This window comes from Chrysemys picta, chromosome 5 (assembly GCF_011386835.1).
Source record: "Chrysemys picta bellii isolate R12L10 chromosome 5, ASM1138683v2, whole genome shotgun sequence".
Classification (NCBI taxonomy): Eukaryota; Metazoa; Chordata; order Testudines; family Emydidae; genus Chrysemys; species Chrysemys picta.
In genome coordinates, this window is record NC_088795.1 from 98,274,282 (window position 1) to 98,297,604 (window position 23,323).

Consider the following 23,323-nt stretch of genomic DNA (forward strand, 5'->3'; position numbering starts at 1 on the left):
TATGTGGCTGAAAAAGGTCTGAGTCTATGATATTCTCTCTTAAATAATTACATTCCAGATCGTGCTAGCTCTTGAAGAGCTCTATCCCATGCCAAATTGTGTTTATCATCTGATCCCCAATACAATCTATTAATATTCTTATTTTACACTGTAGTTGCACTTTCTGAAACCCTTTAACAAGGTCTCCCACCAAAGGCTCATAAGGAAAGTAGGCAGTCCTGGGATAAGAGGGAAGGTCCTCTACTGGTTAAAAGATAGGAGACACAGGGTAGGAATAAATGGTCAGTTTTCAGAGTGGAGAGAGAAAAAAATTGCAGGTTCCCCAGGGATCAACACTGGGACAAGCTCTGTTCAGCATATTCATAAATGATCTGAAAACGGGGGTAAACAGTGAGGTGGCAACATTTGCAGAGGATACAAAATTATTCAAGATAGCTAAGCCAAAACTGACTGTGAAGAGTTACAAAGGGATCTCACTAAACTGGGTGATTGAATTTCATTTGACATTTTGTTGCCCAATGTTGATAAATGCAAAGTAATGCACATTTGGGTGTAAATTAGTTGTTACCATTCAAGAAAGATCTTGGAGTCTTTGTGAGTAGTTCTCTGAAAACATCTGCTCAATGGGCAACGGCAGTCAAAAAAGCTAACAACATTAGGAACCATTAGGTAAGGGATAGATAGTAAGACAGAAAATATAATGCCACTATATAAATCCATGGTACACCTGCACCTTGAATACTGAGTGTTGCTCTGATTACCCCAATCTCAAAAGAGATACATTAGAATTGGAAAAAGTACAGAGAAGGGCAACAACAATCTTTAGGGATATGGAAGAGCTTCCACACAAGGAGAGAGAAAAAGACTGGGACTGTTCAGCGTAGAAAAGAGATGACTAAGAGGGGCTATGGTAGAAGTCAAGGATAATGTAGAGAAAGTAAATAAGGAAGGGTTATTTACCTCTTCACATAACACGAGAACCAGGGTTCACCCAATGAAATTAATAGGCCGCAAGTTTAAAACCAACAAAAGGAAGTATTTCTTCATACTGTACCCAGTCAACTCATTGGAACTTGTTGCCAAGGGATGTTGTGAAAGCCAAAACTGTAACTGGGTTCAAAAAAGAATAAGGTAATGGAGGAAGGTCCTTCATGGAGGAAGGTCCATCAATGGCAATTAGCCAAGATGGCCAGGGGCATAACCCCATGCTCTGGCCATCCCTAAACCTCTGACTGCCAGAAGCTGGGACTGGAGACAGGGGATGGATCACTGCATAATTGCCCTGTTCTGTTCATTCCCTCTGAAGCATCAAGATCGGCCACTGTTGGAAGACTCTGCTAGATGGAGCATTGTTCTGAGCCAGTATGGCCATTCTTATCTTCTTATTTACTTCGTCACATCAGATTTGGAACTGCTTGGAACGAGGCGGAGCAGGGTGAACACTACTAAATGTTCATTGATCAGAAGTTTAGGATATAGTGGTTGCTTTGAGCCCAGACTCAACCCCTCCCCCCTTTGGTTGAGCTCCAAGGAGCAGTAGAGGAGATGAGAGCTCTGGAACTATATTAAATAAATGCTGGTTCCTGCGATACACAGGACACCCACACCACATCAAGACTTGCACCACTAAAGAAGCCTTCAGTTCCTCAAACAGCACCAGAGGGAGCAGACATGCAGCAATCTAGGGACATTCTTACAGCAAAAATTCTAAAAGCATATGGGAGCAGTAGAAGACATCAAAATGGGGATGCGGGAGCAGCAGAGGAGGAAATGGACTCAACTTCAGGAGAAAAAAAAAAAATCAAACAGAACAAAATGCACACGCACTCTTCAAGATAACTGCCCACAAGGAGACTCCCGTAAATTATAAAATGCATTCAACGTTCAAAACACTGATATAGAATATACACAGGTGACATCCATGTAATTAAAATGCATCAAGCAGGCAAGCAAACAAAACATCTTTGATCACCTCATCTGCTCTCTACCCATTAACTCGTCTACCAATATTCTTTATCTCAGGGTCGCTCCAGTTTGTAACCATGCTGAATACAAAACCCTAGATGTTGTCCACAAAGAGTTACAGTAGCCCAGAGCTCTGGCCAGGCAATAAATAGACCTAGAACCAGTTGTCGGACATATAACACATCAGGAATAGAAAAAGGTGCTTTGTATTTAGAAAGCCAGGAATCCCTCCTTGCCAAAAGTACTCACTCCTTTGGACCTGGTAGGTCACACCACATTCAAACATTATGAAAAGGAGAACTATTTTAGAGTGTAAAAATCTACCCAAGACTCATTAGTTATAAATTCCCTTCCGTCTAAGAATTTAAATTTGGACTTCTAATACTACAAGAAACAGCTTTTAAAAAGTAGGGCTATGTAAACAGCCCAATATACGGTTTAAAATGCAACTATTTACAAAATGTTTTAGTGGCACTCCTATGAATGTAATTAAGAACACAGGAACTGCCATACAGGATCAGTGTTCCATCTAGCCTGGTACCACTGTTAGGGCAAGGACAGGAATCCTATGCTTCAGGAAAAAGTGTAAGAGACGCATAGTGGCCAACTATTAAATAACCACCTCTCTCCAGGCTCCCCCAGGGGAGTTTCTTCCTAATCTCACTGAAATGTTGTCTTAGTCCCTGAAACATGAGGGTTTTTCAGGTTTGTTTTTTTTGTTTTTGTTTTTTTTTTAAAGCCCTCTCTAATGACATTGAGGATGTTCTCCGTCCCCATATGAGTGTCTAATTCTTTTTTAATCCTACCATTTTTGGCCTCAATAGATTTCCAATAGCAATGAGTGCATAGACTAGTTATGCCTTGATTTTAAAAGTATTTTAGTTTCAGTTTTAACTTTGCAGCCTTCTTTGTGCTTGTACAAATGAGTGAAAAATAGGAGCATACAATTTAGCTGCTCCATGCCATTCATTATCTGGCGTATCTCCACACTAAACACAGTCCTGATCTTTTTAAGTCTCTTTGTATGGAGCTCTCTCCATAGCTCTAAGTGTCTGTTGCCCATTTCTGAAACCCAACCCAATCCCCTTATTGACATAGGTTTGCCAGAACTGAACACAATATTCCAAGGAAGAAAATATGGTAAGAGAAGAACATCTATACTGATCTCCAAGAAGAGAGGATGGTACCAATAACCCATACATTCCTCTCCCCTCTACAACGCCTAACCAAAGCACAGGTGTTCATTCACATCCCCTTTTGGCTCCTTTCATGCTCACTAAAGAGTGCAGCTCCTGTAAGACCTGTGCTGCCAGAAAATCTCCACTGCTCTAGAACAGTTAGTGCTGGCCATTAAGGCTCCCACTTCTCTAGGTGATCTATATAGGGGCACATCTCTGCAATGCACAAATCCAGAAGGATGATTGGGGCCTAATTCAGGCACAAAATTCCAGTGGGAGATAGCCATTCTGTGCCTCACCTATTTCCCCCCTCCTGCGTCTGCCATCTCCACACTTATGAAAAATGATCTTCTGTTGGGTCACAGAAAAGGAGCAGACAATGATGCTAGGAGGCCTCCTCTACACCTTCAGTTCAGAGGGTCAATTTCTACCAAAATAATTAACCTGTTTGTGCTATTTCTACAGTGACCAGATGTCCCTATAAAATTGGGATAAGTCCCAATATTCAGGGCTTTTTTTTGTATAGGTGCCTATTACCCCCGACTCCCTGTCCCAATTTTTCATACTTGGTATCTGGTCACCCTAGCTATTTCTTACTTGGGAGATACCAGCACTGATAGCAAAACAAAAACCAAAAACATATGCCACACAACCAGCTTTTCATACAATTTGAGCCTATACATAGATTTCATGAAGTTAGCCATAAGCCTTTGATCTGCTAATTTCAGGGGTCTTTATGGAGGAAGATGGAACACTTTTTAAAAAATACATAATCCTTAGATGAAAAGAAAAATCCAATGTGCTCTCTTCCAAAAAGTATATGTTATGTTGCAGGCTGTCAGATTTTTTTCAAAAAAGGAATTAACCACTATTTGAAGAATAAGCAGACGTGGATTCAAGGCAGATTCCACATTTTGGTGAAAGATTGTGTTTTAAATTGGGTGAGAACCAAAAATAAACATTTCATTTTTTAAGCAAATGGTAATAATATCTAAGAGCTCAGAAAAATCTATAGAGAATGAAAACTTGATAAAACCCTAGAGCATTTGAAGACAAGTTCTCTACTAGATCTTTTTAATTATGTCCTCTGCCAAAAACACCTCAATATTTCATATTTTCAGTAAGTTATTGAAGAGATGTATTTTTCCCCTGAAGCGAATCACAAAACACAGATGTGTGTGAAGGTATAAAATGGCAAAAGTAACAAATGCACTAGGCTGGGTTTTTCTACTTTTAAAAAGTAAAGCTGTTTTTGCTTAACATTCTCTGAGAAGTCTTAAGCACTGAATGCACCCCTCATTCTACAAGTGTGGAGATATAAATTAATCCAGCTACAGAGTTATTGCAAAAGACCACCACCCATGAATGAACATCTGAAAAACGTAGTGGTCTGTTGCCTGGAATATATTCATGTCAAAAAAAAGGAGGAGGGGGTGTGGAGCAGAGAGGGGAGGAAGGGAAGTTACTTGGCAAAGCTACTCGTGACTAGGGTATTTCTACATTGCAACACACACACACACACACACACACACACACACACACACACACACACACACAGTAGCAAGTCTAAGAACCTGGGTCTACAGACTTGGGATTGCACTTAAAATAGTGGCGTAGACATTCCTACAAACTCAAGCAGCTTGACCAGTTTTATTTTTAACACCCTGCTCCCCCTACAATCATCTCCTCCCCAGGGATTTCTGAGCTACCCAGCTGCGATGTGCCAATCTGGAACACTCTGAATGCCAGGAATCACTGAGGAACAGCCGCTACTTCCACTTTTAGAAGTGCCCTGCATGCCTGGGCAGTTTGAGGCTGAGATTTGAACATTCCTAGACCTAGTGCTTCCAGTGGGCAGCAAAAAAAAAAAAAAAGGTTGTAAGACTAAGGGTCCTTTCAAATTGATTTTAACTTAAGTTGGGCATTTTTTAAGCAAGTGGACTGTCAAAAATTAAACATCCAGGAAGAAACTGCACACTACATCTGTGCAGAATGATATCTCCAGGGAAAGTGAAATGGGTGCAGCGCTTAAAAAAAAAAAAAAAACACCACCATACCAGAGGTGTTTCTGGAGAGAAGAAAAATCCACAGCAAGGCTGAATCTCTGCAGACTCCTGATTAAGAGAGATTGGTTTGCCTTTTTTATTTTTATTTTAAAAGCCAAGATTTTTTTTTTATTATTATTATTTTTTAGATAAATGGTCTTTAAGCTGCCCGAACTTTTAAGATTTATGATGAATTTTCTTGTAGGGTTTCCAAAGGCTAAAATATTGAGGGGAGGTTTTCATAAAAATTTAGTGTTGTTCTTCCTAATCAGGTTAGTCACCTTTACAACTGATTCATCCTGATATTTTGCCCATCTTGTTACAGTCTTCTACAGAAGCAGCTTGTTTTCTTTAAAATCTTTCATGAATCAACACACTAGCAAACAACACTTAGAATAAAAGTTTTGATTTTTTTTTATGTCCTAACCACAGTGTTCAAAGTCCACTTATGATTATCTCCCTGGCTTTTGGTGGCACAAAAGGAGGACATTACAACATATAGTACTGTTGCTGTCACATATATGTATTTATTTTGCTAGGCTGAATATTTAGTTTTCACATTAACAGCCACACTCTTGGACTTTAGGAAAGTTTCAAGAGACCACATCTTGCAAAACTTTACCCATGCAAATTATCCCATTGAAAGGAATCAAACTGTTCACATGACTGAAGATAAATCAAGGATTTCAGGATTGAACTTCTGGGATTACCACAGCAGTGGGTCAACCAATTACCCTTCCTTTCTTATTCTTCCCTTTTCCCCTCTTCTCCAAAAATGCAATCTCTCCTTAAAACAGCTCTTTGCCAAATAGCAGGATTTACCTAATGTTTCAAGGGTGTTTGTTTTTCAATTAAAAAGCTTTTGTAAGCAGAAGGCTAGAAAACAAGTTATTTATTATTTGTATTACTGTAGAACCTGGGAGCCCTATGTCTGGACCCCATTGTGCAAGATGCTGTACGAAAATCACAGAAAAAAAAACTGTTCCTGCCCCAAAGAGCTTACACTAAGTATAAAAAAAAAGTATACGTATAAATAAAAAGACAAACAGATACAGACAGGGGAGTAATATAGCAATTTGAGATAATACTGGTCAGCACGACTGACAAGGGTCTCAGTACCCCAGCTGCCTAACCATGGTCAAGCATTTTTGTAGGGAGAGTAGGCAAAAAAGAGATGGTTTGAGAAGTGTTTTAAAGGTGGACAATGAGGTAGCTTTACAGATGTTTACAGGGAGCTCCTCCCAAGCATGAGGGGCAGCCTGGGAGAAAGCACGAAAGTATTTCTTTGTAAGTTTAACAAGCACATGATGGAGGCTGGCACCATGGGCTGATAAGAGCTTATGTTGCCTCCAATTTGCTATTGATAGTAACTGATTTTTTTAATAATATCTGAATTTTAAAAAGACGAGAGAAGAATGGAGAAACATCAAGCCTTTCCCCCAAAAAATGGTTTCAGCACCTTTTGAATATTCTGCTATATTCAGATTATATTTCTCAACAACTCCGCTCCACCCACTGCACCCCCAATAAAACAAAACAAAACAAAGGCAGAGGTAGATTCTTCCCAAATGTTTACAGTTCATTCTCAGATTTCTGTCCAGTTGCTAGAATCTGTGGATTTAATGAAATGCTGGGTGGGTGGACCGTATCTTGGGAACCACTTGCTCAGATGACCCCACATTTGGGTCACTAATCCTACTCTCCCTTGAGCCATAACAAATTTCAAGACAATCCATGTGCATATACAGATATAGGGCTTGTCTACACTTACATTTTATAGCGCTCTAACTTGCTGACTCAGGGGTGTGAAAAATCACCCCCATAAGCACAGCAAGTCTGAGCGCTTTAAAGCGCTAGTGTAGACAGGCTGTAGACAGCCACGCTCCCAGCGCTCGGAGCTAATCCCCTTGTGGAGCTGGATTACCAGGAGCGCTGAGAGAGCTTTCTCCCAACGCTCGTGCGTGACCACATTCGCACTTCAAAGCGCTGCCAAGGGAGGATTCCCGCAGCAGTGCTTTGAAGTTTCCAGTGTAGACATACCCTTAGAATAATCATCCTTTGAACAGGAAGAACTTCCCAACCTTAGCTAGAGCAAAGCTGGCACTCCTCTATATTACTGTATGAAGTGAAAGGGAGAAAGAATGGAAAGGACAGAAGGAGCTCTAGACACCCATCAGCACCACTGCAGGCTCAGAGAGGTGTTAAGGGGCCTATTCATCTCAATGAGATGTACTCAAATGAAACAGAATACCCAGTGGGGACCAATAGAACCTGAAACAATAGCTATAGAGCAGTTACATCTCATTCCTGGCAATGGGTGTTCCCACCTTTCCACCCCGTTGCTAGAGAGTTACGGATTTGTGTCACGCATACCCATTCTCAGCTCCTCACCCTAGTCTCACCAGTGTGTTCCAAGCATGCCTGTTCTCAGCTCCCCACCCAGAGAGGCAGGGCTTCTCCAGATCCTGATTTTTGGGTGGGGAGAGCAGGGAGATAGGCTCAACCCCTCTTAGATGGACAAAGCACCCCAGATCCCACTTCCATGAGTAGGGTAGGGAGAAGGGCTCAGACACCCTAGAAAGGCAAGCCCCAAACTTGGCTCAAATGAGGAAGGGCAGGGATGCAGGGTCACACTCCCATAGATGGACCAAAAAACCCTCAGACTGTGATGCACACACAAGGGCAGGGCTCCCAGATCACAGCTTAGATGGGCAGGAAGGAAGAGGGGCTCAGACCCCACAAGAAAGGCAAGCTCCTCCAGAACCTCGCTCACATGAGGATGGCAGAGGGAGGAGTCATACCACCATAGATGGGCAAGGGGCCCCCAGAGCTTGGCATACATCCAGGGGGCAGGGACCCCCACATTGATCCAGCTCACATGGAGGGGTAGAGAGAGGGGATCAGACCCTCTTACACCAATAGGCAAGCACTCTCCAGAACCTGATTCATATGAGGGAGGGTAGGGGTCATGCCCCTGTGAATGGGCTGAGGATCACCAGATCATGGCACACACATGGGGCTGACAGACATCCCTGCCATTACTTTCTCCTAGACCCCCATGTCCCTCTTCCTAGGCCAGGTCTACACTACCCCCCTAATTCGAACTAAGGTACGCAACTTCAGCTACGTGAATAACGTAGCTGAAGTTCAAAGTACCTTAGTTCGAACTTACCTTGGTCCACACTCGGCAGGCAGGCTCCCCCGTCGACTCCGCGGTACTCCTCTCGCCGAGCTGGAGTACCGCAGTCGACGGCGAGCACTTCCGGGTTCGACTTATCGCGTCCAGACTAGACGCGATAAGTCAAACCCAGAAGTTCGATTGCTCGCCGCCGAACTACCGGGTAAGTGTAGCCAAGGCCCCAGTGTCCTTCCCCTCCCACAAATCACCCAACCTCTCTGCTCCTATTTCCACCAACTCTTCCAACCCTTGTCACCCACCACTCCCGGTATTAAAAGAGCATGGATCTATTTTATGTCTCCATGAATAGTAAAATGGAAGACTGGACTTTTTCCAAGTCACCTGTCTCTAAAGGATGTAACAACCTTAACCCAAACACTAAATACCATTAGTCATAAATTCCCATTTTAAGACTCCCAAATCAAGCCAGTTTTCAAAAGCCATTAAAATAAGTCAGATCTGAAAGCATTTCAAATACAAATGCAAATGCTGTAGTTCAAAACTAACTAGGTTAAGAGTTGGTGAGGAAGGGGAATGCATTTTGTTTATAACCACTTTAAAAAAAAAAAAAAAACCAAATTCATCTAGATCCAATCTCCTCACCCCCTCAGTCTACAATGGCAGATTGTAGACCTAGTCCTGTGGATTTCTGAATTCAGTGCACTTGGAAGTAAATATAATCACAGCCCCATTTCTACTGTAATCTTGAAACCATTCTGCTCATATTTGCTCATGATTGTTGTACTCCTTAATATCAGCATCATATTATACAATACAAGTAGGAGGTTTTGCTTCTGTTGTCTCTACTGAGAGAGAGAGAGAGAGAGAGAGAGAAAGAAAATGTAAAGCCTGTGGTCATTTAGGTGAGAGACTGTGGCTTGTGGAAATGAGACCTTAATTTCCAATAAACTAGGGCAGGGGGAAAAGTTAACCTCCAGCATTCTTGAATGCTAAGGTTTACTGGAGGAACAGGGCTCCTTTCCAGACCCCAGCAGGCCCCCCAAGAGGAAAGTCTCAATCCATCAGACTTGTAGGAGTCCACAGGAAGCAAATGCCCCCTTAGCTTTCTGGCAAAGTCCCCTGCCACCTACAGTCAACAATGATCCTTTGTACTGAAGTCCTGATGCTGCAAACTCTAGTGTTAAACCAAATTGCGAGACTTGCTCTAAAATCATGAACCCAGCTTGAAACCCCAGCTCCTGGAATCTTGTTATTAGTTGAGAAACCTCCCCTTCTATTTATTATTGTAAAGCACGTTTCTAGCCCTCATGGTTAGCGAGAAAAAGCTTCAACCATCACTCAAATGCACCTTAAAGTAAAAAACTCAAATTTAACAAGTTAATTTTTAAGCCAATCACGATTTCTGGGTAGTCTGACACGATTTTGGGGGGCACTTGAGCTTGGTAAAAACTAAAACCCACTAAGGCCTATAAAAAGGGAATCCCACTCTTGAAAGTTTCTCTACTTCCTCAGGACCAGGGCTCTCCTTCTAAAGAACACAGGAGGTACACAAAAAGCCAACAGGAAGACAGCTGGACTTCTAACAGTCACAGGAAGGGAAGGAATGTAGCTGGCGGGAGTCAGCAAAATAAATAAAAACATAAATAAAAATAAAAAGCCTTCCTTCACTTGTTCCTACCCCACATAGTGGGGGGGGGGGGGGGGGAAGGGGTCATGGTGACTGAAGAACCCCTGTGCCACTCCTGCTATCTCCTGCATGGAGTACCAGGGCATAAAGATTCCATCACCCATTCACCCACAACCCCAGCCTGAGAAAACTTTCCCAGTCCAACAGCCAGTGCATGCTGCAAACTTTATCAGCCCACCCCATAGGCCACCCCTTAGCTCTTTGAGAGCCTCACAAATCCACCAGACTTAGGAGACACTAACTGGTAGCCTACTCAGCCCTGACCCCAACAGGCCAAGGAGGCAGAGAGTGGTCCCAATGAGTCTTCTAGGACTGACAGAAAGGTGCCAGGAAAACACCTGGGGCTTTCTGCAAGGTTTCCCTCTTCTGCATATCTCAGAAGGGCCATGTAGAGAGAGGAAAGCCCTCTTTACAAAGCCATGCTCTCTCTAGCCCCTCCCAATGCAGATCTAGCAAGGCCTGCAGAAGCTGGCCTTTTTCCCCCTTGGGAGCCTCAAAAGATTTGAGGGAAGAAGGAAAGGGGTGAGAGCAGAAAGTTCAGGAGAAGGTGAGGGAGGAAGGAGATGTAGCATTATGGAGGGCATTTCCCTCCCACCCAGTCTTGCTCCCTTGGCTCCACACAGGAGATGTGGGGATTGAAGAACCCTCACCTCCTTATCTACTTTCTGCTGCTCCCTGGCCTTGGGAGCTCCCAATGAATCAACAATCCTCTGGAGCCAACAAGCCATAGCAATGTGATTGTTCACAATTTTAGCTTGTCAAATATGATTTTAAATTAAGTCAGTCAGGGGAGGCCACCAAAGTAGGTTCTTCTCCCTGTTCCTGCCTTTTAAAAAACAAAAAATTAAAAAGGGGCGTGTTACAATGCAGGACTCTCTTCAAAATTGAAATACTTCCCTGCGACCCTCAACCTACCCATGTTGAAATCGACTTGGCTTTTTGTTGATTCGATTATAAAAAGGATTTTTCCACCTCACGTAGTTTAGTTGCAACCTTAAGTATCTCAAGTGGACATCCATTATACCAAATTATTAGCAATTTTTTAAAAGCTATTTAACAATATTATGCAAGTTATTCTGCTGAGACTGGCTGACACGGATTCTAATGCTAGAGGAATGTTCTAATAAAATATTAACATGAGCACAAGACTATTTTAGAAGGACTCAACATTTTTGAGTTGTCATCTGTTAAACTTGCACTTCATACCAAGTGCCTTTTCTGTAATGGTGATAAAAGTAATTTCAATTCCATGTTGGCCAACCAGGGTACATAATGACTTCAGTGAGATTAAGGTCTCAAAACCAAGGCAACCGATGATATCTAAGGTAAAGAAAATGTGAAGCTTTCCAAACCAAAAATAGCACAAGTTATCTATGAAAAATAGTTAATTTGGCAGCAACATGTTTCGTATTGCCTTAAGAAGTTTTTCCAGAAGAGGAAAGGACAACATGACCTGTTAAAAAAGGCCATAGTTGAGCAAAGCCATAAGAATAAGGAGTTCTGTGCTTATACAGCGCCTAGCACAACGGGGTCCTGATTCACAGCTTCCAAAATACTCCTGTAGTGTCAAAGAGAATGTTAAGTGACTTTCAATGCTCCCCTTCAAGGGCATACAAACTGCAGCTACATAAAAGAAGAGTGCTAGAGTCTTAAGGATAGAATTGTGCAGGGACCGGTCACTAAGGATTTTGATCTCCATTACAGAAGCCACACAGCAGAATAGTACTGCAAGACACCAGACTTCTTCACAGGAAGGACCTTTTGAATTTTTTTTTTTTTTTAAAGAAAAAGCTACACATTATTGGAACTATTGTCCTTAAATACCCTACTGCAATCTGAACAATATCTTGGTCCACAGAAAACCTTTTCTCATCAACTGAATATGTCTGTTCATAGTTAATCCCTAGGACATATTGAGGGCTTTTCTCTCTAAGATCCTGGCTAAACATAGGGGGGAATAATATTTATTAATTTTGATATAGTATTGTTACAATTTTTTTCATCTGGAATAATTAGAGAGCCCAAATCCAGAAGTGTCCATCTACGGGTAACTGGATAAGACCAGTTTCCACGTTGGCAGGTTTTTCCATAGAGATACATAGGTTTTATTGCCTAGTTTTTATCCGACAGAAGAGTCATCTAGTGTTAGAAGACTGAAAATAACACCGCTCTCCCCATCAGCTTTTTCTTTCTCCCTATTTAGTCAACACCTCACCTTATTTCCTGAGGAACAATCAAATCACTTACTTATTCCTCAAAAATATTACACAAGTAACATCAGCAGACTTATTGGAATAGGGTTAACTGGTTTTGTTATTAAGCTGGTCCTCTCTACTGACTGGATAGCAGCAGAACAATATTGCAGGGTCCAGCATTAAGTCCCTTGATGATGAAGCAAAGAATTTAAAAATAAGTTCTGCGAGAACATTTCCCTCCCCTCCTTCAAATTAATACAATTGTAAGACATTGCACAGTTTAGTCCTGCACTGACATTTGCTCTTTAACATTATCAAGTACATTGTTGTTCTGACCATTCCCACCCAGCCTCAAGCCAAGGGCCACTTGTGACGTGGCTTAGTAGTGTGATCTCACGATAAGGGAATTGGGCCCATATATAAAGGAGAGGAAGTTGTTTGCTAAGCAACTGGGAAAGGAAAACACTCCAGAAGGTGACAGCCTGAAGAAAGAGGGTTATTTTAGCCAGACTGAATAGTTTGATGTATTCTATCCACCTTGTCCGTGGTAACCAACTCTGCCTGGAGCAGATAGAGTGAAATTCTGCCCTCATTTAAATCAACACAAGTCTGGAGTAACCCTCGTGAAGTCAGTGGCCTCCTTCTGGACATATGCCCATTTAAGAACAGAAACGAGCCACGGACCTCAGTCTCGTCCAAAGAGTCATTCTCAGGCTATGTTATGGATCCACTGTATGACCAGCATCCTCCTGACAACGACAAAGGGCCTGATCCAGAGCCCATTGAAGTCAGCGAGAGTCTTTCCATTGTCTTCAATGGGCTTTGAATTGGACCCTAAATGCATAAATCTTATATCATATCCAGTCTCTATCAGCCAGTAAGTCTATCCCCAGCAGATTTTACTAACGAATTCATATTAAATTTCTTCTGATATCAGGGAAAGAAAGCTTCAGTTACAACTACTGCTAGATAAGCATAAGTTAGGTAAGCCACTGCTCCATTCAAAGCCATAGGTTAATTCACCAGCTAACCAATTTTCATTCAACAGCTGGATAATAATGTAATTATTTAGGGTAGGATACTATACAAACCTCTGCATGTGAATAACTTTACTCACATGCTTCCAAGGATAGCTGTATTAGCTTCACAAGAACTACATGCATCAAGAAAGCTTTGCAAGCTCTGCCCCCTACTTAGCAAAAAAAAAAAAAAAAAAAAAAAAAGAAAAGAAAAGAAAAGAAGGAGGGGAGAATTAGTTATATTGTATTAGTGCCTAAAGGACCCAAACTGCACTGGGGCACTCTGCGCTAGGAGCTGTACTAATACACAGGTAGATAAAGTTCCTGCCATAATGCTCTCACACAAACCACTGCAAGTGAAAGAGGAGTTTAAACAAACAGCGAAAGGAAGAAAAGGATAATAGAAATAAGGACAGTCTAGCAATGTGCTCAACTCAATGGGTCCAAATCATCTGATGAGTGTTTATATATCAACAACCATAAACTACCTCAAGTGCCCATCAAATAAGGTTAGAGCACTCTCTCAAAGCACATATAACAAGTGGGTTTTGAACGTGATGAGTGTGTTTAAGCTAATTGTTTATATTAAACCTGAATGCCTTTCACTGTACTTTAGATCACTAGCTACTCGAATAGGTTTTCCAGTTGAGATTCCTTAACTCAGTAGTCAAGATTGTGTCAATGAATTCCTCCCCTCATCTCTTAAAATTTGGTTTTTGCAGTGGAGACCTTAGCCTCAGAGCACCAGCCATATATTGGGAGCCAGAGGTATTCCCCCATAAAGAGGTTTCGCTTTCAGACATACTGGGCAAATGCTGCACCAAAAAGTTAAAAATTCTGTGCACAATATTTTAAAAATTCTGCATATTTTATTTGCCAAAAACAACAATATATTCACACCAGTTTCAATTATTTTGGTAATTTATTTCAAAATACCTGTCAGCAAATATGTCTGTAACAATACAGACAACAAAAAAGATTCAGGAATATTTATTTATTTTTGAGAAATAGATTCCCTACTAGGCATATTATTACTGAACTTTGAGTAATAATTCATCTACACTACAATACAGAAACATATTTCCCACACCCCTGAGAAGCAGTGCAAAGGCTTGGGGGAGTCAGGGGTAACAGAGGAGCTGAGGGATAGGGAAGTAATTGTGGGGAGGGAGCCTGGGTAGGTGGGAGAAGTATGGAACAGTTGGGATTTTTATAGGTGGGGGGAGGGACTGTTAGGGAGCCTTCCCCATGCAGACCCTGGCTGACCCCTAGCCTCTCCCATTCAGTCACCCCTCTTCCCACCATCCCCATGTGTCCCTATACCCCTTCCCCAATTCCCATGTGGCCCTGTGCCCCACTCAGCCCTCCCGCTCACCCATCCCCTTGTGTCCTTGCACCCCCATTCATCCATCCCCGCCCCAATGTGTCCTTGCACCCCACTCCCATTCAGCCCCCACCCCAGTCTGTCCCTACCACTTGCCCTTCTGAACTCTAGTCTGGGACCCCCCACCCCAGCAGCCCCACATGTCCCACTCTGTCTGTCCCACCATATCCCATACCTCCTGACCTGGTCCTGTGGGCAAGGCACTGTGAGGAAGGCAGCCTCTTCTTTTCCCTATCCGCAGCTGGGGCTGCTTGCTGTTCTGGCTCCACAGTGGCCACTGGTGGGCAAAATTCATAACTGCTGCAGCACTTCTCGGCAAAAGTTATTTTCTGCTGAGAAAAAAAAAGTCTGCGCAGCACATGAATTTTGCGCATGCACAGTGGGGCCAGTAGTGTACCTAGGAGGGGAGCGGGGCAACGGCCACTCTTCCACTGAGCGTAAGTGGCGCCTTTTTAATTTTTACTCACCCGGCCATGCTCCGGGTCTTCAGCAGCACTTCAGCAGTGGGCCCTTCACTAGCTCCGGGTTTCTTCGGTGGCACTGAAGGACCTGCCACCAAAATGCCGCCGAAGACCCACAGAGCGAGTGAAGGTCCCGCTGCCGAGGTGCCACCGAAGACCCGGAGCACTGCCCTGTCAGTAAAAGCGCCGCTGGTGAGTAAAAGTGCCGCAGCAGGTGGCGCCTTTTTTTGTAATCGCTCCCCCTGTTCCCTCCACCTGGCTACGCCACTGAGGGGCGCAGAATTCCCCCAGGAGTAAGTTCATAGGATTTTCTTGCATGCTTTTTCATTCCATGCCCTTTTAAGGATTCAAAGATGGATTTTCATCTTAATCCCAGAATAAGATGAACTACATCACCAGATAAGTGTTTTTGATTCGCCCCCTGCTCCACTCCCCTGCCTCCCATCCCTTCAAAAACTGTTATTTCCACTATGAACTTAAAACTTATGCCACCTCAAGGCAGAAGTCACAAGCTAGGTCTACACCAGTGGTTCTCAACTAGGGGTATGCATATGTCTTCTGGGGGTACATCAACTCATCTAGATATTTCCCTAGTTTTACAACAGGCTACATAAAAAGCACTAGTGAAGTCAGTAGAAAACTGAAATTTCATAAAATGACTTGTTTATACTGCTCTATGTACTATACACTGAAATGTAAGTACAATATTTATATTCCAATTGATTTTATAATGATATGGTAAAAATGAGAAAGTAAGCAATTTTTCAGCAATAGTGTGCTGTGACACTATTGTCTTTTTATGTCTGATTTTGTAAGCAAATAGTTTTTAAGTGAAGTGAAACTTGGGGTGCACAAGACAAATCAGACTCCTGAAAGGCTGGAGTCTGTAAAGGTTGAGAGCCACTGATGTACACTACAGCCTATGTTGGCAAAATGTATGTTGCTTGGGGTGTGAATATTCCATCCATCTGAGCAACATAGTAATATCGACATAAGAACTCATGTGCACAGCTTCTCCCATTAACAGCTTCTGCTGTTTGCAGAGGTGGTTTTTTTTAATGACAGTGGGAAAGCTCTCCCCTGTTGGCATAAAGCATCTTCACCAGACACGCTGCAGTTGTATCGGTGCAACTGAGCTGCTACAGTGCTGTACATAGAGACGTGGCCTTATAAAGCCAGCTGGTTTGCCCAGTAACCCGACCCAATCCAACAAGCCAATAGTCTGGGAAATTTCTCCCTAACAAAAGTCATCTCTAGAGGGAACACATGATTATTTTTTTCAAATGGGGGGGGATCTTTATTAAGAGATATTTTTAGCCTATGAAGTATGCACACCTCTAGGGACAGCAAATTCAAACAACAAGTGCGGAGGAGAGAGAAAACAGGACTTGTTTATTATTACCAAGTAGCCATAAAGGAAGCATTCTTATCAGCTGGCAAATTTTCTAAGTAGTACAAGTCTATGGGAAGCAATCCGTAGTTGAACGAAGTCCCACCAGTGAATATACAGCATAATGAGGGAAGCCTAAGAGGTACAATTATGAGATAACAATACCCCAGGAGTTACTCCAGCACTAAGTGCAACTTTACTGCTGTACTATCCTCGTATCAATTGTTGTGGTGTGAATAACTGCTTTTACAGATGTTCTTTCAAATCATCAGTTACTCTAATTTGAGAAAAATCAGCATATCAGAGAGCACTGACATTTCAAAATTACAAGCCACTAGACTAAATTAGATTTGTTGTTTTGCTGTAGTAACCCATTATACTGTGCAAGGCCGATCTATTCTTTCAGTGAAATTGAGATGCACTAATTGAAATGGGATACTAAACCTTTAATAATGCAGACTGCACCAAAAGAAATGCCCTCCATACAGATACATCACTTATTTTAAGTCTTCTCAGTGCTACCAATACAGTCCATTTTGTTATTAATGAGGTGCTTAAATCTAAACAGTGTATGCCAAGCAAAACTAAAATACTGGGTTACTATTTCACAAAAGAGGAGTAGTGTTTATATTTATATGAAACTAAACACATGGTGTAAGGTGGAATTATGGTTTCCTAAAATATTAAGCAGATTTATGATCTAATCAGAAAAAAAGTCAATAGAATTTCAATATACCGTACCATCTTCTGTACTATATAAGTCACATCAAATCTACCTCCCCTTGAAAAACTTCCATACAGCAAGTCAAACTATGGAATTCATAGCCAGAAGAGATCACAGAGACTAAAAACTAGCAAGATTCAAACGGGCTTTAAACAAAGAAGGATGGTCCAGTAGTTAGGGCACTAGCCAGAGACCCAGGAAAACTGGGTTCAAGTCCCTACTCCACCACATCTTATATGGCCTTGGACAGGTCACTTACTGCCTCGGTACCTCAGTTCCTCATCTGACAAATAGTACTTCCTTACTTCACAAGGGTGTTGTGGGGAGAAATACATTAAGAATTGTTAGGTGCGCAGGTACTAGTGATGAGGCCAATAAAAGCAGTTGAGATAAATAGTTGCACCTAACAGCTAGAAGACCGCATGTTAAAAAGGGGCTACTTGCATCCCTCCACAAGCACCCCATGACCTTCTTCCCCATATCATGGGCTCTGTATGCACCCCCACCCCCATTATTATTTTTCTTTTCTTTCTGTCTAGGATGATTCATTCAGGGTGTCACAATTTTAAAATGTAGTCGGAGGATGGGCAGAGCTGAGGGATTTGGGGACAGGGAAAGGAGGAGTGGATGATGCTGGACAGTGTTAAAGCTGCTATCAACTGGTTCTTTGAGCTGTAGATAATTGGAGATCGGGCTGACACTGCTGGATCTGCTAACTAGATGCCAGGGGCTTGTGTGTCCTCCATTGCCCCCTTCTGGTTTTCTTATTTTCACCATAAAAATATAGTATTTGTCCCATTGATGCCTAGAACATTCCCTGAAATTTTAGAACTGATTGGGTGTGGCATTCAAAAGTTATTGTGTTACAAACAAACAGGCACCATCAAGCTGAGTGTAGGGACTTGCTTTGCACCAAACTGTCCAATTAGAACAGTCAAAGCTGACAACAGTTTTGGAAGAGATATTAGACTTCCTTCTTCCAGGCTTAAACCAATCTGTTACGGATTAAGAAGAGACCTGATGTAGAGGGCAGATTAACCCATATCTGCCAAATATGTGGTTTCTTCGACCTTCCACTGAATCATTAGGAAGACAGTTTGCCACTGTCAGAGACAGGATACTGGACTCAAGGGGCCACTGGTGTAATCAAATATGGTAATTTTTATGTTCCTGAAATATTTCCTGTTGAAAGGAACAGGGGTTATTTTAGCAGTGTCACGTTCACATTAAGATATAAAAGTCATAATAATGCACTTTATATTTGTCAACAGCAATGAGATTGCACAGCTCACAATGCCAAATTCTCCATACCACCTGGTTAAGAAGAGAGAAAGAACATACAGACAATGCTGTATAGAAGGTGATATATACACATGGATGCAATATAGAAACCTAGATAGATACATCCCCATGCCATGGGAATGGAAACAAAAGAGACTTTCAGAAAGGAAGAAATTGCCCTCCTTGTTCAGAATGCTGGTCAGTCCATCTAGTCCAGAACAGAATGCATAGAGGAAGATAAAAGAATCCCTATCCTGGTGAACTGTGGAATAAACTGCTCCTGGGAAAGTTTCTTCCAAACTTCAAGCAGTTTTTGGTTTACTCTCTGAAGCCACAGGATTTAAACTCCATATATCATCATATAATGGAACTACAGATGTCTCACTACACATATGTCTAATCCTTTTGAATCCCACTCAACTCTTAGTTTCAATCATAACCCAGTGGAACTCATAGTCATAAAGTAATTATGTATTGTATGAAAAAAAAAGAGTACTATTTTCTCTCAGCTTTACAATGCAATTCAAAGGCAATACTTTTATGTTTTCTGGTCTCTGCATAGTAAGAAGGGGTAAATAGAAGCACTTTCCTTACCTTCTCCATACTAGTCAATATTTTATATACCTGTCATGTTCCCTTTAATTTATTTGACTTTTCTTTAAAGATACCAGTCCCTATCTTTTCATCTTCCCCTAAATACAGAAGCCTTTCCATGTTCTCATCATTTTCATTTCCTGTTTCTGGTAGGATGACCAGACAGCAAATGTGAAAAATCGGGACAGGGAGTAGGAGGTAATAGAAGCCTATATAAGAAAAAGGCCCAAAAATCAGGACTGTCCCTATAAAATCGGGACATCTGGTCACCCTAGTTTCTTGACCTCTTCTATTTTTCTTTGGGGGTGGGAGAAGCACAGACACACACAATTGCCACCAATTCCTCATCAGTGCAGTTTTACTCAACTCTGGCTCAATATTACCCTTTTATTTAATATCAGAACAAGAACCATTATTCTTCATAGATGTCAGAAATATCCCTCAGAAATTAATCTAGCTTTTAACAGTCTCAGAACAAATTTAAAGTATTATTTTTCCTAAACACTTTGTTAAAATAGAAACTTCAGAGATCTATTCAGGGCTTCAATTGAAATTTAGGAACCTGCAGCTCAAGGAAACAGTGCAATAAACCATGATACCACAACAGTTTTCCTGAGTGCTCTGTACGGGTGATTAGATTAACGCCTATGTAAAGAGCTCTATCTTTCCATGCTGGATGCACTATCAAATTTCATGACAGTCTGGATATAGAATATCTTTACGTATTATAAACATGAGAGAACAGTGACTAAATAAAGTGTTTTCACCCTGTCAGCAGAGCAAGACCAACTCATAGTTAAAGAGGGAATCATAGTTATCAAGGAAGGAAGCTGTAGTGGTGCCATGGAAAGTTCTTGCATTCTTACAGACCTAGTTAACAACAGGCACTGTAAATCAGTCACACAACAATCTGCATGTCAGTCAATCCAGAATGACCTTCTCACTGTGAAAGTGTTACTCCCATGGATCATCATAGCCACTGTCCTCATCTGCAACCGCATACCAATCAGCATAGCCTATACTGGGCAAGTCATTTCCCCTCTCATTACGCTGAATGTTTGCACTGGCCCGATCTCTATACACAGTAGGGCATGAAGTGCTACCCAAGGAAACATATGCATGTCCACAGGGATGAATTAGTAATACAGAGACATCTGATCCAAATCAGAGAGACTGCAAATCCCCAGCCCGTTTCAGCGCTCAGCAGATGCCACAGACAGACAGATAATTGCAAAGCACGCGTGGTTCAACACCTGAATGGCCTGCACTGCACACCACCTTTCTAACGCACAAAACGAGAGGCGATTGTGGTGTCATCTTCTCAATCAAGCTCTTGTTTACGAGCGCTTGTCTCCTTTCGGTCCAGAGGAAACCAATGCGATTAAGAGATTAACAGGGGAAAAGAGGCGGGGAGTAAAAAAAAAGAACCCCCCCATCCAAACAACCACACAATGCGCGCCCGTTAATCTGCAACAGTTTAAATCTCTTCCAGCGCCTGCTCCATTGCACCGAACCTCCCTTTGCAGCAGTGCCAGTGAAGAGGAACTGAGATTTGGGGCATGTGTTTTGTTAATTTCCAATCCATCTGCAAATCGCACGAGGGGGGGCATTATTCTAAAGGGGCAGAAGGGGGCGGGTGGCTGGGTAAAGTTAAAAACCCACAATCGCTGAGAGGAGGAAAATTGGCCGGTCCTTCCTCTTTTGTAACTAGATGCTTCCCGCACGGGAAAGGAGAAATTCAGAGGGTGCCCGTTTACCAAGCGATCAGCGAGGGCTTCTTACCTCGATCCAGTGCCGCGCCTCGGCGAAGGCTGGCTCCGGACGGGCAGCGTCCTGCTGCAGAGGCTGAATTTCTTCCAGCTCTAGCCGAGGACTGGCCATTTGCAAAGCCTTGCCGGTGCCTCCGCTGCAGGAGGCTCGCACGGAAGAGCCGAGTGACCCCCCAGGCAGATCCTCTAGCTAGTGGAGCTCGAGGCCGCTGCTCCCTGCCTCGGAGCAGCTTGCAGCCCGGCTGGCTGCTGCTCGCCTGCGGTAACCTCTCCGCTGGTGTCCCAGTCCTGCCGCCCCGCTGGGAGCCAGCCTCCTTCCTTCCCCGCCCCCCTGCAAGGCGAGCTGAGCGGCCAGCTAAAAATAAAAACAGACTGTCACTGATGAAGCCGCTTTGCCTTCAGCCCATGCAAATGCCCAGGCCGCCGCCGCTGCCCCCGCCTCCTCCCGGCCGCCACCGCCCCCAGCAGCAGTAGCAACAAACAGCAGCAATCACATGCCTCATTATGCACTGAGGCTGGGGCTAGCGGGGGCGCTCCGCCCGCGGAGCAAAGATGCTTCTGCAGCAGCAAGGGAAGAGCCCAGGCGCACCTGGCACCCAATCAGCCTCAGGCAGGGCTGGGGCCGCCCACAGTCTAGAGCAACCTGCCTAGGCGGAGGAGCGGGACCCGTTTTACTTCAAATGTTGTTCGGAACCCGCTCTCCGCAGCCAGGTCCGGTTCAGTAGGGTAACGAGGCACTGGCAGCCCTGGTTATGTTGGTCCCTGCTCCATGGCAGGTTACTGCGCTCACGATGAAAATACAAGGATAAAGAGTGGGGACACCGGGACACAGGGTGGGATTTAATTGCCCAGCTCCAAACAAAAACTATGGGGCTCATCCTAGTACCGCCAAGCTTTGTCCCTTCACCTCGGTGCCCCCGCCCCTAAAGGACTCTCGCTAATCACTTGAGATGCTCTGTCTTGGCTTCCCTTCTTTCTGTGGCCAGGTTTTTTTTCACAGTAACGGGGTTTAACTGAACTGCTTCCCTGAATTTTTGCATTATTATTATCTGTTTCCCTTGTTTTACACACTAAATTTCTGAATATTCAGCCACACTGGGAAAGTCCTTGGGGTGTCGTGGGGGTGACTTATTTTAGTGCATATATAAATTATTTACCAAATTAAGTGATTTTCCAGGCTTTTCAAGATTTATGTTGTTTGTTTAGGCAATGGACCTAGACTGGTCAGTTTCCTTTCTGTTTATAGTTAGTTTTCCATTGAGGGGCTCATGACTTAGCACAGTTCTGTTGTTTTTGTTCCAGTCCTGAAGAGCAATGTTTTAAGGGCCATTATCAATATTTTAATGGCTGGAAATACATGCTACTGTCCTTACAAATAGCACTTAAGATTCCTATGCCTAATGAAGATTGAAGGGAGGAAAAATTTCTCTGCTTCCTCAGTTTGTGTATTGTGTACTTGGTCCTGCTAGTGAAGGCAGGGGGCTGGACTCGATGACCTTTCAGGGTCCCTTCCAGTTCTAGGAGATAGGATATCTCCATATATAGTCTATAGTATAGTATAGACACCACCTTGTGTATTTGTTTTGTGTATTTGACACCATCTTGTATAAAGTCATTTTCAGTCTTTAGTGTGTGTATAATCAGTTTGGACCTAATCCTGCAAAGGGATCCAGGTCAGCAATACCTTATGGTCATGTGGATTTGTTTACAGGATTCCTTGCTTTTCTCTGTGGATTTTTCTCACAGCAACAGGAGGGGCGGGTGGAGGAAATTAAACATTAAAATGGGATTGTAAAACTATGAAAATTTGCAAGGGAACTGATAGGTTGATGTAGTGCCTAAAACTACTTTTAACACATCTTTTTTAAATTAACTAGATATCAAGTTGATTGTGTCCCCTTTCATTGAATCATAGACTATCAGGGTTGGAAGGGACCTCAGGAGGTCATCTAGTCCAACCCCCTGCTCAAAGCAGGACCAATTCCCAACTAAATCATCCCAGCCAGGGCTTTGTCAAGCCTGACCTTAAAAACCTCTAAGGAAGAAGATTCCACCACCTCCCTAGGTAACCTATTCCTGTGCTTCACCACCCTCCTAGTGAAAAAGTTTTTCCTAATATCCAACCTAAACCTCCCCAACTGCAACTTGAGACCATTACTCCTTGTTCTGTCATCAGGTACCACTGAGAACAGTCTAGATCCATCCTCTTTGGAACCCCCTTTCAGGTAGTTGAAAGCAGCTATCAAATCCCCCCTCATTCTTCTCTTCTGCAGACTAAACAATCCCAGTTCCCTCAGCCTCTCCTCATAAATCATGTGCTCCAGCCCCCTAATCATTTTTGTTGCCCTCTGCTGGACTCTTTCCAATTTTTCCATATCCTTCTTGTAGTGTGGGGCCCAAAACTGGACACAGTACTCCAGATGAGGCCTCACCAATGTCGAATAGAGGGGAACGATCACGTTCCTCGATCTGCTGGCAATGCCACTACTTAT

General features: G+C 42.9%; 1 protein-coding gene across 2 annotated transcripts in view; it reads right to left on the reverse strand.

Moving 5' to 3' along the window:
• LIMCH1 (LIM and calponin homology domains 1) overlaps nucleotides 1-21,396 on the reverse strand; it is a 213,210-nt gene extending 191,814 nt beyond the window's left edge. For both annotated transcript variants that reach the window (XM_065596963.1, XM_065596964.1), the window contains exon 1: nucleotides 20,845-21,396. In XM_065596963.1, coding sequence (XP_065453035.1) covers nucleotides 20,845-20,943 — 99 coding nt within the window. In that variant the 5' untranslated portion in view covers nucleotides 20,944-21,396. The remainder of the gene's footprint in view (nucleotides 1-20,844) is intronic.
• Between the last annotated feature and the right edge of the window lie 1,927 nt (nucleotides 21,397-23,323).